The sequence below is a fragment of the Humulus lupulus genome, chromosome 2, assembly GCF_963169125.1.
Source record: "Humulus lupulus chromosome 2, drHumLupu1.1, whole genome shotgun sequence".
Lineage (NCBI taxonomy): Eukaryota > Viridiplantae > Streptophyta > Magnoliopsida > Rosales > Cannabaceae > Humulus > Humulus lupulus.
Window position 1 is genome coordinate 17813253 of NC_084794.1, and position 16269 is coordinate 17829521.

The window sequence follows — 16269 nt, forward strand, 5'->3', positions numbered from 1 at the left end:
CCACAATAGGGGATTCCCCACCCCGTCCCCGACAGGGAATAAGCGGAGATGGGGCGGGGACGGAGATGGGAATTAGATATATAAATGGGGACGGAGACGGGGGGAGCACTCCCCACCAATTCCCCACCCCGTGTGCATCAATAGGGTTCTGCATATTTTAATTTAACTTAATTTAAATTAAAATTTGTGAGACCCGAAACTCATTTGCATTAATAGCAATTTAAGATGATGGGAACGAAATAATGTTTTTTAACATTTCTCATTAAGAAATGTTATTTTCAACCTTTCTTAATTTTTTTTTCACCAAAAGAGTATAACCATTTTATATTAGAGGAATGCTACTCTGTTTAACATTTTCTTTCTATCAATAAATTATTAGTGAGTTACACATAGATTGTATTTCTATTTCTATTAATATATTTTAATTAAATGTGAAAAAAAAATCCTATTTTGCCAAAAAAAAAAAACAGAGCACATAACTCTACAACATAAAAAATTTATAAATCAAAATTAAATTTATAAACTATTTTTAATTATGCAGGCTGAATGTGTAGTTTTAATAATCGCGTTAGATTGGAGTCTTTTGCTTGTGACATTCTTTACACATTGTTGAATTAAATTGTTTGGCAGTTGTGAAAGGTTTCTAGAAGAGATTTTACATTGTTAATGACTTAAGGTCTTTCTTAAAAGATATAGCAAGTTTTTTTGTCTAATTTTTCAAGAGTATTCTTATCTATGTTTTTCATATGGCCAATAAGGTTGCTCGTGGATTAACAATACATACTCGAACTTGTTTGGCTAAATGATTTTTTTTCTTTTTTTCAAGTTGTTTAGTTATAGGTCATACGACGTTATGAAATTTTTTCAATGAATAACTTTCATTGCCACAAAAAGAGTATTTATTATTCATCTTCTTCTTCTATTTTTTTTTTTTTTTTTTGACAATGGAAGAATTCGAACTTGAAACTTCCTTTGTGAGAAAAGATGTAGTATTGTTCAACTATGACCATATTTAGTATATAAATGTATTTTAGTTAAATGTACAAGAAAAACAACAAGGTATTATGTAATGATTGTGATGAATATATATATTGCCAAAATAAAACATATTTCTGTAACATAAAAAAATGACAAATCAAAATTAACATTAATAAAAAAATATATATATTGTGTAAACACTATATATTGAAGCTAAGCTATGCGGTAGAATTTTAACCGCATTAAACTATGGGTTTGGCCTGATTTGTTTGGCTGGAAAGTGGAGTAATAATCTAAATCTAAGACCAGCCAGATACATAGTTCAAGATGTAGACCAACAAAAGAGAGAATGGATAGAGCAAAATGGCCATCACAGACATCCAAAGAGGAAAGGTGGTGCGACAACCGGCAGTGAATCCCATGACACTGCACACAATCAAAATAACTAGTACTTCAGATGCAAAGTCCCATGCCAGGCTGCGGATGTAAACAAGCCCCATGAACACTGCCACTGTTAGAATGTTGCTCATGATCACAGACCCATATATCTGCAAAACCAAATAGTTTATGTTCAATTATAATGTTATTTATTTTTATTGCAGTCTGATAATATTGAAGAAAGTCTTGCCATTTTCTAATTGTGAATTGAGATGACTCTAAGCCGTGATCAAGATTTTTGTTAAATTATAGAATCGTAATAAGGATGTGTTTAGTATTTTGTTACAGCTGCAAACCTCTGAATATGCCAAAGATGTAGTTCTAATTCTTTTTTGGCTGACAGCTATCATGGTGGATACTATCTCACTAGAGCTAACAAAAGGAAGGATGACAAAGGACACAAAGAACGGCGCAATGCTTGTCGCGGTCGAGAAATTCTCGACAGCATCCACCAGAGGATCAGCAGAAGCAGCAGCAACAACAGCTCCGAGAATCAGCATGAGAACTGCTTTGGTTATTTGACAATTGGGATTGTCAACATTTTCCACAACCTCATCACTCCGATCCTCATAAAGATCTGCTTCTCTTCTTGTTTCCTGCATATTATATATGAATTCTTAGAGGTGTAATGTGTCATCAAACTAGTAGTAAGATTGGATTGGACCAATTGAATTGAGATATATAACTCTAATAACTTACCATATCAAAATCATTCAAGAGTCTAAGAGATTGGAGAGCCCTTCCTTGGTGCATTATTGCAGCACGCTTAATCTTGTTAAGCCATCTTGTGAATCCTTTGACAAACTCAATCTCATCAATTTGTTTATCATGTGATGTATCAAAATCTTTCATCACTTGAGCAACAGCATCATCAACGTTCATATCTTCCTCCTCGAGTTGGAATCCAATGATCAAAGCTCGAAGTTCATCCACCGATAAGCTTCCATCCGAATTCTGATCAACTGTTCTAAATAACCTGACATTTATTTGGTTAACAATGTAAGATCTAGCTGATTAGGAAAATTTCAGTGTAATAGGCATAGTTTTTCTAAAATGTAACTAAGTTAGAATACAAGATACGAGTGGGAGTTTCTAATGAAAATTAACCAACTTTTTTAGAACTTCTTTATTAGGTTCACCATCCTCTGTAAAAAGCTTTCCAAATGAATTCATTCTCAAGGACTTGAGAAGACCAGACATGACATGCTTGTGCTTGGCATAAGCAAGTTTTCTCTTCTGAATCCAAGGCTGAAAGATCTGCATCCATATTTCAAAGAAGGCTATTTTTACTTTTATTGCTTCTTAATGAAGGCAAAGGAATTATAGCTGAGATAATAACTATATGAAATGACATCATAACTTTAAAAGTTTTCTGGTACCTGATAGAGACTGTAACCAATAAATAAGGAGACTGAAATAATGAATGAAATCAGAACTGATAAGCGACTAAAAGAAGTTGCTTTGAAGACTAGTGGTAGCTGGACTATTATGAATGGAATAATAGATACAACCACGGTAAAGCCAGCATAGCTGGTCCATATATCAGTGCTCACTCCGGATCCTGATAAACAAGAAACATATATTTAAGCATCACTAATAATATGAATTTTTTTCTTTTTTTTTTAATATATTATCACTTAGGATTGGACATGGAAAATTGTTAAAATACCAGTTAAGCTGAATCCTTTGGTATCTTTATGATCTACTGCCTTTGAATTTTCGAGGTCACACTTGCCAAATATAAGACAGGAGCCCCAGAGAACTGTTAGAAGCATAATATTTGAGCCAGCTAAGAGACCCATCCCAACTGAGACTTGCCTTTGAGCAGTTTCTTTATCACTAGATAGTCCAGAGGCTGAATAAACACCGTATATGCATTTTTTTAATAAGTTTACATAATACATTAAAGAGTTATGAAATTCAGTCTATATATTAACGAGACAATTGCCAATATATTATGAGATTGGTTGTTTGATTAATTTTTAAACCATCTCAATATTCTTCCTAAGGACACATTGTATTATAAAATAATATATCCACAGAACTAATGGTATTTTGTCGACGAAAAATATCAGCACATTCACTTCCTTTGATATGTTGGAGCAAAGGGAGAGATATCAAGTACCAAACGTCACTGTTATAAAACTGGACTTAGATGACACACACGAGACAACAATTTTATAAAACTGTCATCTCATATTAAAAATAAACATGCCACAACAGTATCTCTCAAACGAATAATATTAGAATTTGTCCTCATATACGAAATGAGGTCCAGGATTAGCAATCACTTCTTCCTCAGTCTAATGTGTACTAAGATGGTACTTTAGCTATAGTCTTAGGGTGAGATCGAAGGAACACTTGCTGTGTATCCTTGAGATGGAGAATAAAGTCTGATTCTCAAACATAAGCTTATGAATGAATAAAGAGGAACATCGTCTCTTTTTAAGCGAACATAGGCGTGTCCTAATCTTTGGATCAAATGGAGGATTGACTTCATTATGCTATCTTATAGGATTGCAAGATAAGTCAATGCTAGGAAGGCAGAAGAGAGTTGTCATATCTTATCGATGTGACAAAGGGGCACCGTCTTTCAACGAAGTGACAAATCTGGGACTATGTGGGACACTTTTTCCCTGTTGTCAGGGATAGCATTTCTCTAGATCCAAAGCTCAATTGTTGTTAGAGAAATTTAATACGGAAATTGTGAGATCATCGTATTATTTATTTATAAGAACGTCAGTTAGTCTATTCATTATTAATTGATTTTGAGATAAAAATTCATACATTTTTAACATGCACCCTATTATACATTTAGCATGCACCCTATTATACATTCTAATTAAACCACTTTTCATATTCTAACAATTGCAACTTCAGGAGCACACATACACACAATGATGGAAAGAGACAACTAGCTCAAGGTCAGGGAACAACCTTGACGTGCAGGTGACACAGTGGTACAAGTGCGAGGACACTAGGCTTGATTTGCAAGGAAAAAAACTGTTGGGCTAAGATGGTAGCTACAGAGATGGGTTAGGCCTATCTCAAGCCCATACCCCTGTTGTCCTATATAAGGACTTAGGATAGGCCCAACTTACACATGAAATCTTGGTAAACATTTATTTGATACCCGTAATTTATCGAAATACATACTTGATACTATATATTTTCAATAATAATATTAATTTGGTACTCTATAATTTGAAATCATACATATTTGGCACTCTTAACTCAATTTTGATCAATATGATCAAGCTGTCCTCAATTATATAGGTTTTAAATTCAAACTTAATTACTTAATTATATATAATTATAGTACAATTTGGTTATATCAATAAAATTTTATTGTTCAAATTTGAGTCCATAGTACCAAATATGTACGATTTCAAATTATAGAATATCAGATAAACATTATTAAAAATATAGAGCACTAAGTATGTATTTTGATAAAATACAAAATAACAAATAGTTATATACCCCTGAACTATTGAAGAACACCCCAACATTAATTTTTAAACAGCACTCAACATACCTATCGATTTAGGTGTTGATTGTCTATTGTTGCCACACGAAGATTTCTCTCTGAAGAATATTACAACAAAATAACAATTTTTTGTAAAATACACTTTCCAATAAAATTAGTTTGCAAAACATCTCTCTCTACAAAACAAAATTAATTATGAATTTACTTGCATCGACACTAATTAAAGATGCAAGTTTCCCTCTAAATAATTTACAGTTTGTGCTATCCGAGCATTTGTATGACAGAAAAAATAATTGGGGTTGGTATGTTTGTTGTATAAATTATTACTGTTACGAAAGAAGCCGATCTGAAACCAACAAGATAGAGTTTTTCTGGTTAAATTGAAACTAGATGCAGAGAATTAGGTAAATTTTCTAGATGTCTTTTACCTCATATTCCTATCCCTATGTGATCAAGTTGAAGGAATTATTAAAAACTAAATTAGTTCATATTGGATTTATTAATAAGGTTGGTTTAATCAGTCATAATAAAATCAATACTGTTCAACCTTGAAAAATCTCAAGTTTTCTATTATCATTGTTAGTATTTGATAATTTGTTCCACTTACTCCACCAAGGGCCAATAATAACATCCATTATTTCGATGTCACACGCAAAATTTAACAATCAAAAGCTGTACAATACGTAGGCAAAATGGATTAATTAGTGAAGTCAAAGTTTAATTGTGGAATAAATTTATAACAAAACATCCATATATCTATAATTTTGTAGGAGTTCATCATTCTTATTATTTTGGTATTATTATTAGTTAGATAACGTGCATACTATTGATTACTTAATTGAATAAATCTTTCATATTTTGATTATAGAATAATTAACATTCTATTAATGACTTTATGGTTTGTTGCATTATTTTAAGGACAAAATTAAGAAAGACATGAAACAAAAGCAAAGACAACGACTCGTGCAACATGTGTAATAAAGTCTGGTCAAAGGTTTTTGGTTAGTTTGAGGATCGAACAAGAAGAAGGAAAATAAATAGCAAGTGCAACAAATATATACAAACAGATCAGAAATAATCCAGAATGCATTTTGTTTTTAAAAAAACACAACAAATATAAATGTTATTAATTAATTTGATATTTTGATGGATGAACTAACAAAACCATATTGAATTTGATAGAAGACACACACACACATGTGCATCCAACAAAGAATGTCTAAAGCAGATCCAAATTCATAATATATATATGATTACATTACATATATATTTGTCAAAGAATCTTTAAATATATTTATACATAAAATAGGCTACTATATAGTTTCATCAAATATTATTATTATTATAATGTCAAGATAAAAAAGAAAGAAAGCTTACCAAGTATGATCATAGCATCAGGGAAGGCTCCCAAAATAGGGAGAAGGAAACCACCAATGATACCAGGTCCAAGAATCTGAAGCAAGAACTCACTTCCAATGGACAACAATTTAGCCGAAAGGAACATGAAGTAACCATACACCACAATCAGGAAAATGTTCCCTAGGGCTGTGGTGGTGCATGGTAAGAATCCATACGACTCGTGGCAGTTATTTGACTGCGAAAACCGGTTTAGAGAGATCAAATTCGGTTGCCGGACACTTGAGATGCCGTCCGACACCATGTAGGAGTCATCTGAAATAGGTTCAGTTGTAATACTTTGTCCGGAGCTGGCTAGGGTTAGTGACACTAATAATGCTGCTAGGAAAAGTTGCACAACTTTCTTCGTAGCCATATTGCTTGGTTATTATTAGTTGTACATATAATTAGTATGTATCTTTGAGTATTGGCTCTAATAATGCTATATATATACAGCTTCAAATGGGGAAATAGTAATTAGATGATGATGATGATGATGAGGGGATTTGGTGAAGATTATTCGAGGTAAGTAGAAAGAATTCAAAACTAAGAATATATGGTATTGGCATAATCGTAAAATATAAAATGTCTAGTAGATAGGGAAAGACAAAGTCAGTCCTCCAAAATGGAGGAAGGAGTGTTAAGTAGGTGAAGAAACTTATTTGGCTAATTAAAAAAAGCGTAAGTGTGATCAATTTGAGGCTGGCAGCCAAGTGATGGCAGCCAAGTGATATCAGCATATTTTAATTTTTATAATGTCAATTAGCTTTCTTTATTTTGTTTTAATCAAAAGTATCCTTAAATTAAATTGGTTTTTGGCAAACTTTTGCATAAATTTTACTTTTGGAAGATTCAACCCAAGTTCTAATTACGTAATAGCTAATTAATTCGAGGTTGCTTGCGTTAATTATATGTATATAATTAATACAAACATATTAAAACGTGTTCTGATTAGTTGTTATATCTTATAAGGCATATATATATATAACATAATATCAAACGTGTTCTGGTCTGACGAAACTTCTAATGAGACTTGCTCCTTCATAAACGTAAGGATATATGTGAGTGATTGTGATAAGCCAATTGTTTTTCTTTTTAATTCTATTTGATATATATATATGAAATACTTCTCAATAGTTACTACGCTGGGTACTAACAATTATGATAATATGGCAATATAGTGATTTGATATAGCAAGTCAATAATAGATAAAAAAAAAATATACATTAATTTCGAATTTAGTTTTTTTTTGTCATAATTAATATTGTTTCCAACTAACACTACAAGAAATCATATTTTTAGCTACAAAAGTTTTAGCTATCAAATATTTTTGGTAGCAGTTAATTACCATTTGCTACTAAATTTTGGTAGCAAAATGATTTAGTAGTAAATTCTAATCATACAATACCAGATATTACTGCTACCAAATATTTTGGTAGCAAATTTATATTTTCAGCTACCAATGTTCTTTTGTAGCTAATATTATTGGCACCAATGAATAAATTTGCTACAAAATTTTGGTAGCAAAATGATTTAGTAGCAAATTATAATTAAATGATACTAAATACGTCTGCTACCAAAATATTTGGTAGCATATTTATATTGTCAGCTACCAATATTTTTTGGTAGCTAAAATTAAATATTAGCACCAAATATAAAATTGATGCATTTTATATGATTTTATCTTTGTTTTTTTCCCATTTAGTGATCAATTCTTTGGTACTAGAAATAAATTTATTGCTACTAAATTATATCATATTTTGGCACTAGCAAATAAAATATTTCTAGTAGTAGTATTTTTGGTACAAAAGTATTGGTAGAGAAAGTACACAATAAAAATTATAATGTAAAAAAATATATAAGAATACCAAACATAAAGTAATTAAATTTAGATTTGTGTTATGGACTCTCAACAAATTAATAATATTTTAATTCGTAAAATAATTTTATTTTTTAAAAAATAAGATCAAGGTAAAAAAAACTAACTAAATGTATATGGACAAAATCAAAATATAAAATTAAAAATATCATAAGTACAATAACAAACTCGAAGGAAAATAAAAGTAAGAAACTACATAAGTCATGTATAGGGATGCATATAACTTTCCTAAAACAAAGATATTGCATTGAACCTATGGCAAGCATCGGTTAAAAAACGCAAAATGGAAAATCCATTGGGAAAAAGCCTCTTGGGGGAAAAAAGAGCATAGTGACTATAAAACTATTCAAAATAAATAAAAAACTAGAACCACAAAACTCTTTGGATACAACTTTTGAAAATAAAAATTGGAGAAGGAACTATAGTATTGCTCATTGGAATTAGTCAACCAATTCTATGAATTCGTCAGCCCACTCCACTCGAATTTGATCAATATTTTGTTTTGTGTAATCTTTCATCTTATCTTTGCACTATAATAAATAAATGTAAGTAATAATGAATATTAGTCAATTGTATAATATAATAACAAAATATTATATTTCAATAGTATTTATATACATCTTACATGAGTAGTTAACCAATTGATAGGTCTAGGATTCATGCAAAAGTCACGCATATATGTCATTACATAATATCCACACTCAATATTCGATGGTTGTTGAGGACACTGCACAAATTCATAAAATGTAAATGACAAGATTAAAAGATCTTGATAATTTAAATTTTCAATACAATATTATATTGTAATATTTTAAAGTAACTATCAAATGTAATATATATTATGTGATATTATTTTATAACTTACCTTTATAGATTTCCATGTAATCTCTTTTGGTTGCCTATTTTTGGAGGTATTGTAGTAATCAAAAGCCCTAATAAAGAAATAAAATATTTAATAATAAATTTAAAGTAAAAATTAAATAAGACTAATCCATATCACTATATAACTTACATTGCCATTAGACTTTTAATTTCGTTTCGTGGGGGTAGTCTAATTGGATTAAGTCAATAACATGTATCACGCAATGGATCAATTATTACTAGCATCCAATGATATCTGCTGATCATAAAATACAATATTGTATATAAATTAAGATATTGATAATGTAATTAGTTAAATAAATAAATAAATCTTACCCAATATGAATAGGAAGCAACCAAAACTGTCCTGTTTCTGTGTCTTCCAAGCGATTTGCCATTGATATTGCATTTTGTGTTTGACACGAATCCAAAGCCAAAGTTGGATGAAAGAAGCGAAAATATTGTGCTCGATTTTCTTTTTCCATCTTTCGATGTAAGATCCTAAATATTACAATTGAATTTGTAAGACAAATAATATTATTTTGTGCATGAGAATTATGTGAAAGGTATTTCTTTTTTACCTGATCCAAAATGTTATACAAGGAGCTCCAATCTCTGTCATGGTGCCAAGGTGAATCACATCTTCAGGTGAAATAAATAAGTATTGATCACTATCCAAAATTTCTGGGTCCATGGCAATACGAAATGTGTGTGAAGGTTCATAAAGTCGAACAGCTAGTAATACAGCTTTTACACTCTTTGGAGCATCCTTGGGCATCTCAAATTGAATTGGAGATTTTTGCACTTCCTTTAAACTTGTGGAGGATGTATTGAGAGTTTGTGAAGAAGAAGGTTGATCTTTTCCTTTACATGGCTCCAGTTGTGGTGAAAGACTATGTTGTTTATTCTGAAACAAAATATAAAATTAATAATTGATTAGAAAAAAACTTCATAAATTATATGTAATATTGGATTTAAAATTAAAAATTAAAAATTTAATGAAACCATTGATGGAGGAGGTGTGATTTGTGACTCTAATGCTCTTTGTTCTAATAATCGACTTTGTTGTGATTCGTAGAACTTCTCCATATTCTCTTGAACAATTCTTGCAATGTTGTTATTTTGCTCGTTTTTAAGATCTTCAACGATTTTCTCTAATTTCTTCAAACGTTCATCTTCAATCTCTTCACGTTTGGATGATAACTGGGTTGACATCTTCTTTCCGGGTATAGGACCAAAACCTCGTAACCAACCATATTTTTCTTCGCCTAAAACTTGCCTGTATATAGCAGCCTCATCCACTACTAATAACAATCCATCTTCAAATTGAATGAGTTTCTCTTTTCGTAACTCTACAATTTCCTTCTACAATAACAACAAAATAACAGTGTAATAGTTTTACAAAATTTAGAAAGTAAAAATTCATAATTTTTAAAAGTCGAACATACATATTTGCCCTCGGCTATTCTGTGGGTCCACTCATTCTTAATTGTACAATGAGTTTTTCGAAACATTTCAATCTCTCCAAACTTCATTGTTTCTTGTTGTACTTTGTCATCCATTATTTGTTTTGATTTCTGTAATGCATTTAAATAATTAATAACATTAAATATAATAAAATTACAATGATATTATGTCAAATATATGTTTACCTCCTCATGTAAATACTGAATAAATGACTTAGTTCCACCAGAATGCATAAAAGAAACACTTGATCTATTTTTTGATCCTGCAATTGACTTTTTCTACAAAATACTTTTCATGTGAGTTTTAAGAATTAAAAATTATGAAATGTGTACAAATAATTCAAGAAATGTAGGATACCTTCCATTCTTCGTTAGAGAAACATTTATTGCACATCCATTGCCAATCTTCATCTCTTAGCACCAATTTCACAGGCCGATTTTCTAATGGATTCTTACCTTCTTTGATGATATTCTTGTACTCTCTGTGACAATTATTACGATAATCTTTACAGCGCTCTGAACAATAGTGATTGCAAATAGTTTCAAGATATGGATCTTTTTTAAAATCCATCTCGAATACATCCTGCAAAAAGAATTTCAAAAAATAAATTGTCATGCAAAAAATATTATAAAATAAGTATGGTAACATAAACATACCATGATACGAGCATATACGACTTTCTTATCTTCTGGAGGAACTTTAGCCCATCCACTATACTGAAGTGGAGCATGATGGCGTACATTTACACCAACAATGTTCGCAAATGCAGTGGCATGCGTCCCATGAACTCGAAGTTCTCCTTTTTTATAGGAAATCTTTAACTTACTTGCATCATCCTTTAATAAGCGTCTGACACCATCCCCACGAGTAGGGCCACGAGTTCTCTTCCTTGATTCTGTCAAATAATTGTTATATTACTTATAATCATAACTATTTTCATAAATTTTTAATGTATATATTATCATATTATCATAAGTTGTACATAAACCATTTATACCTTCTAAGGACTTGTGTGTTTCATCATTTAATGGTGCTATTGAATCATCATTGGAAGAACATGGAAAATGAGGAGGAGACTGTGTAGATGATGAAGAGTTAATATGCGTCCTCTTACGGCCAAAAACCCTTCTAGTAGTTATTGGTGGATCGAGAGACTTCTCATTTGTCATGATTAAAAATCTAAAAAATATAAATTTTTTATTAGCATATAATAAATTTGCATATTCAAAACTTTACAAAAAATAAAAATAATAACACACTTTATAGTTAATCAATTTCATCACTCAAAGTTATATCTTCAGAATCATCGAGTAAAGCTTCTTCATCGGTATCGTCACTGTTTATATCACTTTGAACTTGATCATCATGATTTATTTGAAGTTCATTGAACAATTGATGATTATCACATTCTATATCTTCAATATCATCCCGAATAAGATTAGTATCATTTGTCGTTGAATCAAAATTCACGCCAATGTCATTCGAAGATTCTTCTTGATATGCTTCAGAACTGTTGATAGTTGGATCTTCATCATCAACTTCATCATCCATTGGCTTTGATGGTATATCCCAGATGTGACGATGATTTACTTTTTGTACCACTTTCCAATCTTTATTATCTTTACTTTTTTTAATGTCATCCAAATAAAAAACCAAACTTACTTGATTGGCAAGAACAAATGGTTCATCTTCAAACCATTCTGAGTTGATGTTGATACTAGTAAAGTTATATTCAGAGTACATTCTATCACTTCCATTGGTATTGTACCAAGAGCATTTGAACAATATAACTTTGTTCAAATAGATGTAATGTACTTCCCAAATTTCATTGATGACACCATAAAAATCACATATATTTCCATCATATTCTGCTTCAACGAGAACACCGTAGTTTTGAGTTAAAAGTCTTTCATCTCGACTTTTTGTATGGTATCGAACTCCATTAACCATACAACCAGCATATGTACAAGCCAAAAAACTTGGTTGCATTGCAATTGCATACAAATCTTCCTGTGCTTTACCAGATATTGTTTCATTCATTTTTTTTATCTGTGATGGCAGATAAAATTATAAATGTAAGATGAAGACAAATAAAAAATTTAGAATATCAAACATTGATATTTAAACTTACTTTATTTTCAAACCATGTTGAAAATTCATTTTTTTGCACTTGATTGATATCCAGAATTCCTTGAGATTGTAAGAATAATCTATGTTCTCTGTGTTCAAAATAAGTACTATGAAAGATTATTTTTATGCTAAAACCTAAATGTTGTTAGAATTTAAAAAATAAAATTATAAACTTACGTTAAATATGGTTCTAACTCAGGACAATTATTCAAAATGTACCATTGAACTTGGGTTCGTTGATCTTGAGTTAGTGTGATGGATGATTGTCTTCCAAATGGTCTTGTAGGCATGTTGAATATTGACAGTGTCGATTGTTTTCTAATTCCAAGGTAATCAGGATTGCGCTCAGGACGATTAAAACGTGTTTCCATTCCACGAAGATACATTGAACAAAAGTTTAGTGCCTCAGTAATAATGTATCCTTCTGCAATAGAACCTTCAGGTCGAGCTTTTTTTTTCACATATTTTTTCAAATGACCTAATTCCCTGAAATTAATTATGTTTTCAATATATAGTAATAAAGAATTGTTTTCAATGATTATTTAATTTTTTAAACTTAAGTTATAGATTTTGTTACCTTTCGATTGAATACATCCATCGCATTTGTACTGGACCACCTAACTTAGCTTCTAATGGCAAGTGAACCATAAGATGAATCATCACATCAAAGAAGGCAGGAGGAAAGATACTTTCTAATTTACACAGCGTGAGTACAACACCCTTTTCCAATTCGTCTAAGTCTTTCACATATAATGTCCTCGCACATAGCTTTTTGAAGAATAACGACAGCTCAGCAATAGCATCCATTACTTTCTTTTTCAAATAAGGCCTTAAACCAATAGGTAACAACCTCTGTAATAAAATATGACAATCATGACTTTTCAACCCAAATAACTTTCCATCTTTCATGTTAACATTCCGAGAAATATTTGCAGCATATCCATCAGGAAATTTTACAGACTTTATGAACGTACAAAATTCTTGTCGTTCCTTCGCTGATAATGTATAGCATGCTACTGGTTTGAATCATTTGTTCCCCTTCTTTTTCATGTGTAGCTGCTTACGAATATTTAAATCTTGTAAATCAAGTCTTGCCTTTTCAGTATCTTTAGACTTCCCATCAATACTAAATATTGTACCAACTACACTATCACATATATTTTTCTCAATATGCATCACATCCAAATTATGTCTTAGTTTTAATTTAGGCCAATATTCTAACTCCCAAAAAATACTTTTTCGCCTCCAGTTCGTGTTATTTTCATAACATGCATCCTTCATTTGTTGCTTATCGTCCTTAATGATCTTATCATTTTTACCTGCCCTACATTTCCATACACCCTTTAATTTATCTAAGATTTCATCTCCTGTTAAAATCCTTGGAGGTGAACGCCGTTCGATTGTACCATCATACTCCATATCATTGCGCCATTGGTGGTTCGGACACAAATATCGACGATGACCCATGAAACATGTTTTTCCTCTTATTCGAAATGAAGACGTGTCATCTTCACAAACAGGACAAGCTTTATAACCTTGAGTGCTATACCCAGATACAGTACCATATGCTGGAAAATCATGGATCGTCCACAATATTGCTGCACGCATTGTAAAATATTCTTTATCAATAATATCAAAAGTACGTACACCATTTTCCCATAGTTCTTTCAGCTCAGCGATCAGAGGTTGTAAATAGACATCTATGTCTTTTCCCGTCCCGGAATCAATAATGCCATCATTAAGAATTCTCGTTTCATGCATCTCCATGGCGGCATGTTATATGGCATTAGTAACACTGGCCACATACTGTACGAGTTTGATAAATCACCGAATGGATTGAACCCATCTGTTGCAAATCCAAGCCTTACATTTCTAGATTCTTTTGCAAAATCTGGATATTGTCTATCAAAATCCTTCCAAACCTCTGCATCTGTCGGGTGTCTAAGTACACCTTCTGTATCAACACGTTCTTCCTTATGCCACCTCATATCAGATGATGTATGACGTGACATAAAAAGTCTCTGTAGTCGTGGAGTTATAGGAAAATATTGCATCTTTTTGTGTGGGATCTTCTTGCCTTTAGTTCCTTGGAATTTGTATCGTTCATGACCACATATAGGACATCTTTCAGCATTTTTATTCTCTTTCCAAAATAAAGCACAATCATACTCACATACATGAATAGTTTCGTACCCTAAACCAAGATCACGCAACATTTTCTTACCGTCATAATAAGATCGTGGAATTTTATTGTCTTTGGGAAATGCTTTCGAAAGTAAGTCGAGCAACAAATCAAAAGATTTGTTACTCCAACCACACATCACTTTAATGTGCATTAGATTAACAATAAATGTTAAGATTGAGAACGTTGTACATCCAAAGTATAACTCATTTTCTGCTTCTGCAAATAAGTCAGGCAATGTATTCCTTTCATCATTGTGCTCATTTGAATCTCCAAGGTTCACAAAATCACTATTATGATGATATTGATTAGCTAAATCTTCTAATGCTGGTATCATATCGTCATCGTCTTCATTATCACTATCACATGATATTTCGTCTTCTTCACTATTTGTTTCTAGGTCCTCTCGGTCTTCGTTTACTTCTGTGATATCTTCCCCATGATACTCCCACGTAACATATTTACTATAAAATCCCTTTACGAATATATGACGCTCAATTGTCTCCAAGTCATGGTAATATAAGTTCATACATGAAACACATGGACATCGAATTTTATTTTCACCATTTAAGTGAAGCGTTGATAATTTAATAAAACTCTTAAGTCCATCAAAATACTCTACGGATAATCTATTCTTTTGGAAAATCCAATTTTTATCCATCATTTCTCTATTATCTTTCGAACAAGTAGATGATGAATTATACTACATTGACAAAAATAAAACACTTAATTAGCCATTGAATTATAGTTATAGGGTATGATATGGTTATGGTACAAAAAAACATGTATCTGATGTGAGTATAGGGTAGGATACGAGTATAAGTAATTCCTATCCTACTCGATTACATGCATATTTTTTTATAATTATTTTACATATATATATTTATAAATACATTTAATTTAAGTGTCAGATAGACACATATGTGGAAGTCTTTGATCGATACATGCCATTATTTTTAATGTTTTATTTAAAAATTTCATTCAAATATTAAAAAATTATTTAAAATCTAATTAAAAAATTTAAAAAACATTTAAAAAATACTTTAAAAATTCTTTTTGAAGGAGAAATTATTTTACACACTAAAATTATTATTCATTTATAAATTTAATTAAAATAGTAAAATAAAAAAAACTTTACAAAATCTTAGCTTAAGTTCTAATTTAAAATAATTTAATATATAAAATTCTAAAGTTAAATAAAAATAAAACGTAAATAATAAACTGAACATACATTTAAATCAAATCTTCATTTTCTATTTCTAAAATAACTTTTTAATATTAAAATGAATTTTTAAATACAAAATAAAAAATAATGACATGGACCAATCAAAGACGGCCACATATGTGTCTATTTTACACTTAACAACCAGGAACCTACAACTATCAAGAAAATAAAAATTATTATTAATATATACCCAATTTGTTATTTAACTAAATTAAAAATTTGGGGTC

General features: G+C 30.8%; 2 protein-coding genes across 2 annotated transcripts; both read right to left on the reverse strand.

Annotated features, from left to right (window-relative positions):
- Nucleotides 1–1210: 1210 nt before the first annotated feature.
- On the reverse strand, nt 1211–6756 carry LOC133815873 (sodium/calcium exchanger NCL1-like). Its single transcript, XM_062248652.1, has 7 exons — nt 6281–6756; nt 3086–3271; nt 2796–2977; nt 2528–2673; nt 2116–2392; nt 1713–2012; nt 1211–1526 (listed from the first exon to the last, which is right to left on the reverse strand). Exons 1-7 carry the CDS (start codon nt 6672–6674, stop codon nt 1278–1280), a joined length of 1734 nt encoding a protein of 577 aa, XP_062104636.1. The 5' UTR covers nt 6675–6756; the 3' UTR covers nt 1211–1277.
- A 6905-nt stretch (nt 6757–13661) lies between these two features.
- Nucleotides 13662–15346, reverse strand: LOC133813989 (uncharacterized). The gene is made up of 2 exons (XM_062247012.1): nt 14443–15346; nt 13662–14233 (listed from the first exon to the last, which is right to left on the reverse strand). Exons 1-2 carry the CDS (start codon nt 15344–15346, stop codon nt 13662–13664), a joined length of 1476 nt encoding a protein of 491 aa, XP_062102996.1.
- Nucleotides 15347–16269: the final 923 nt, after the last annotated feature.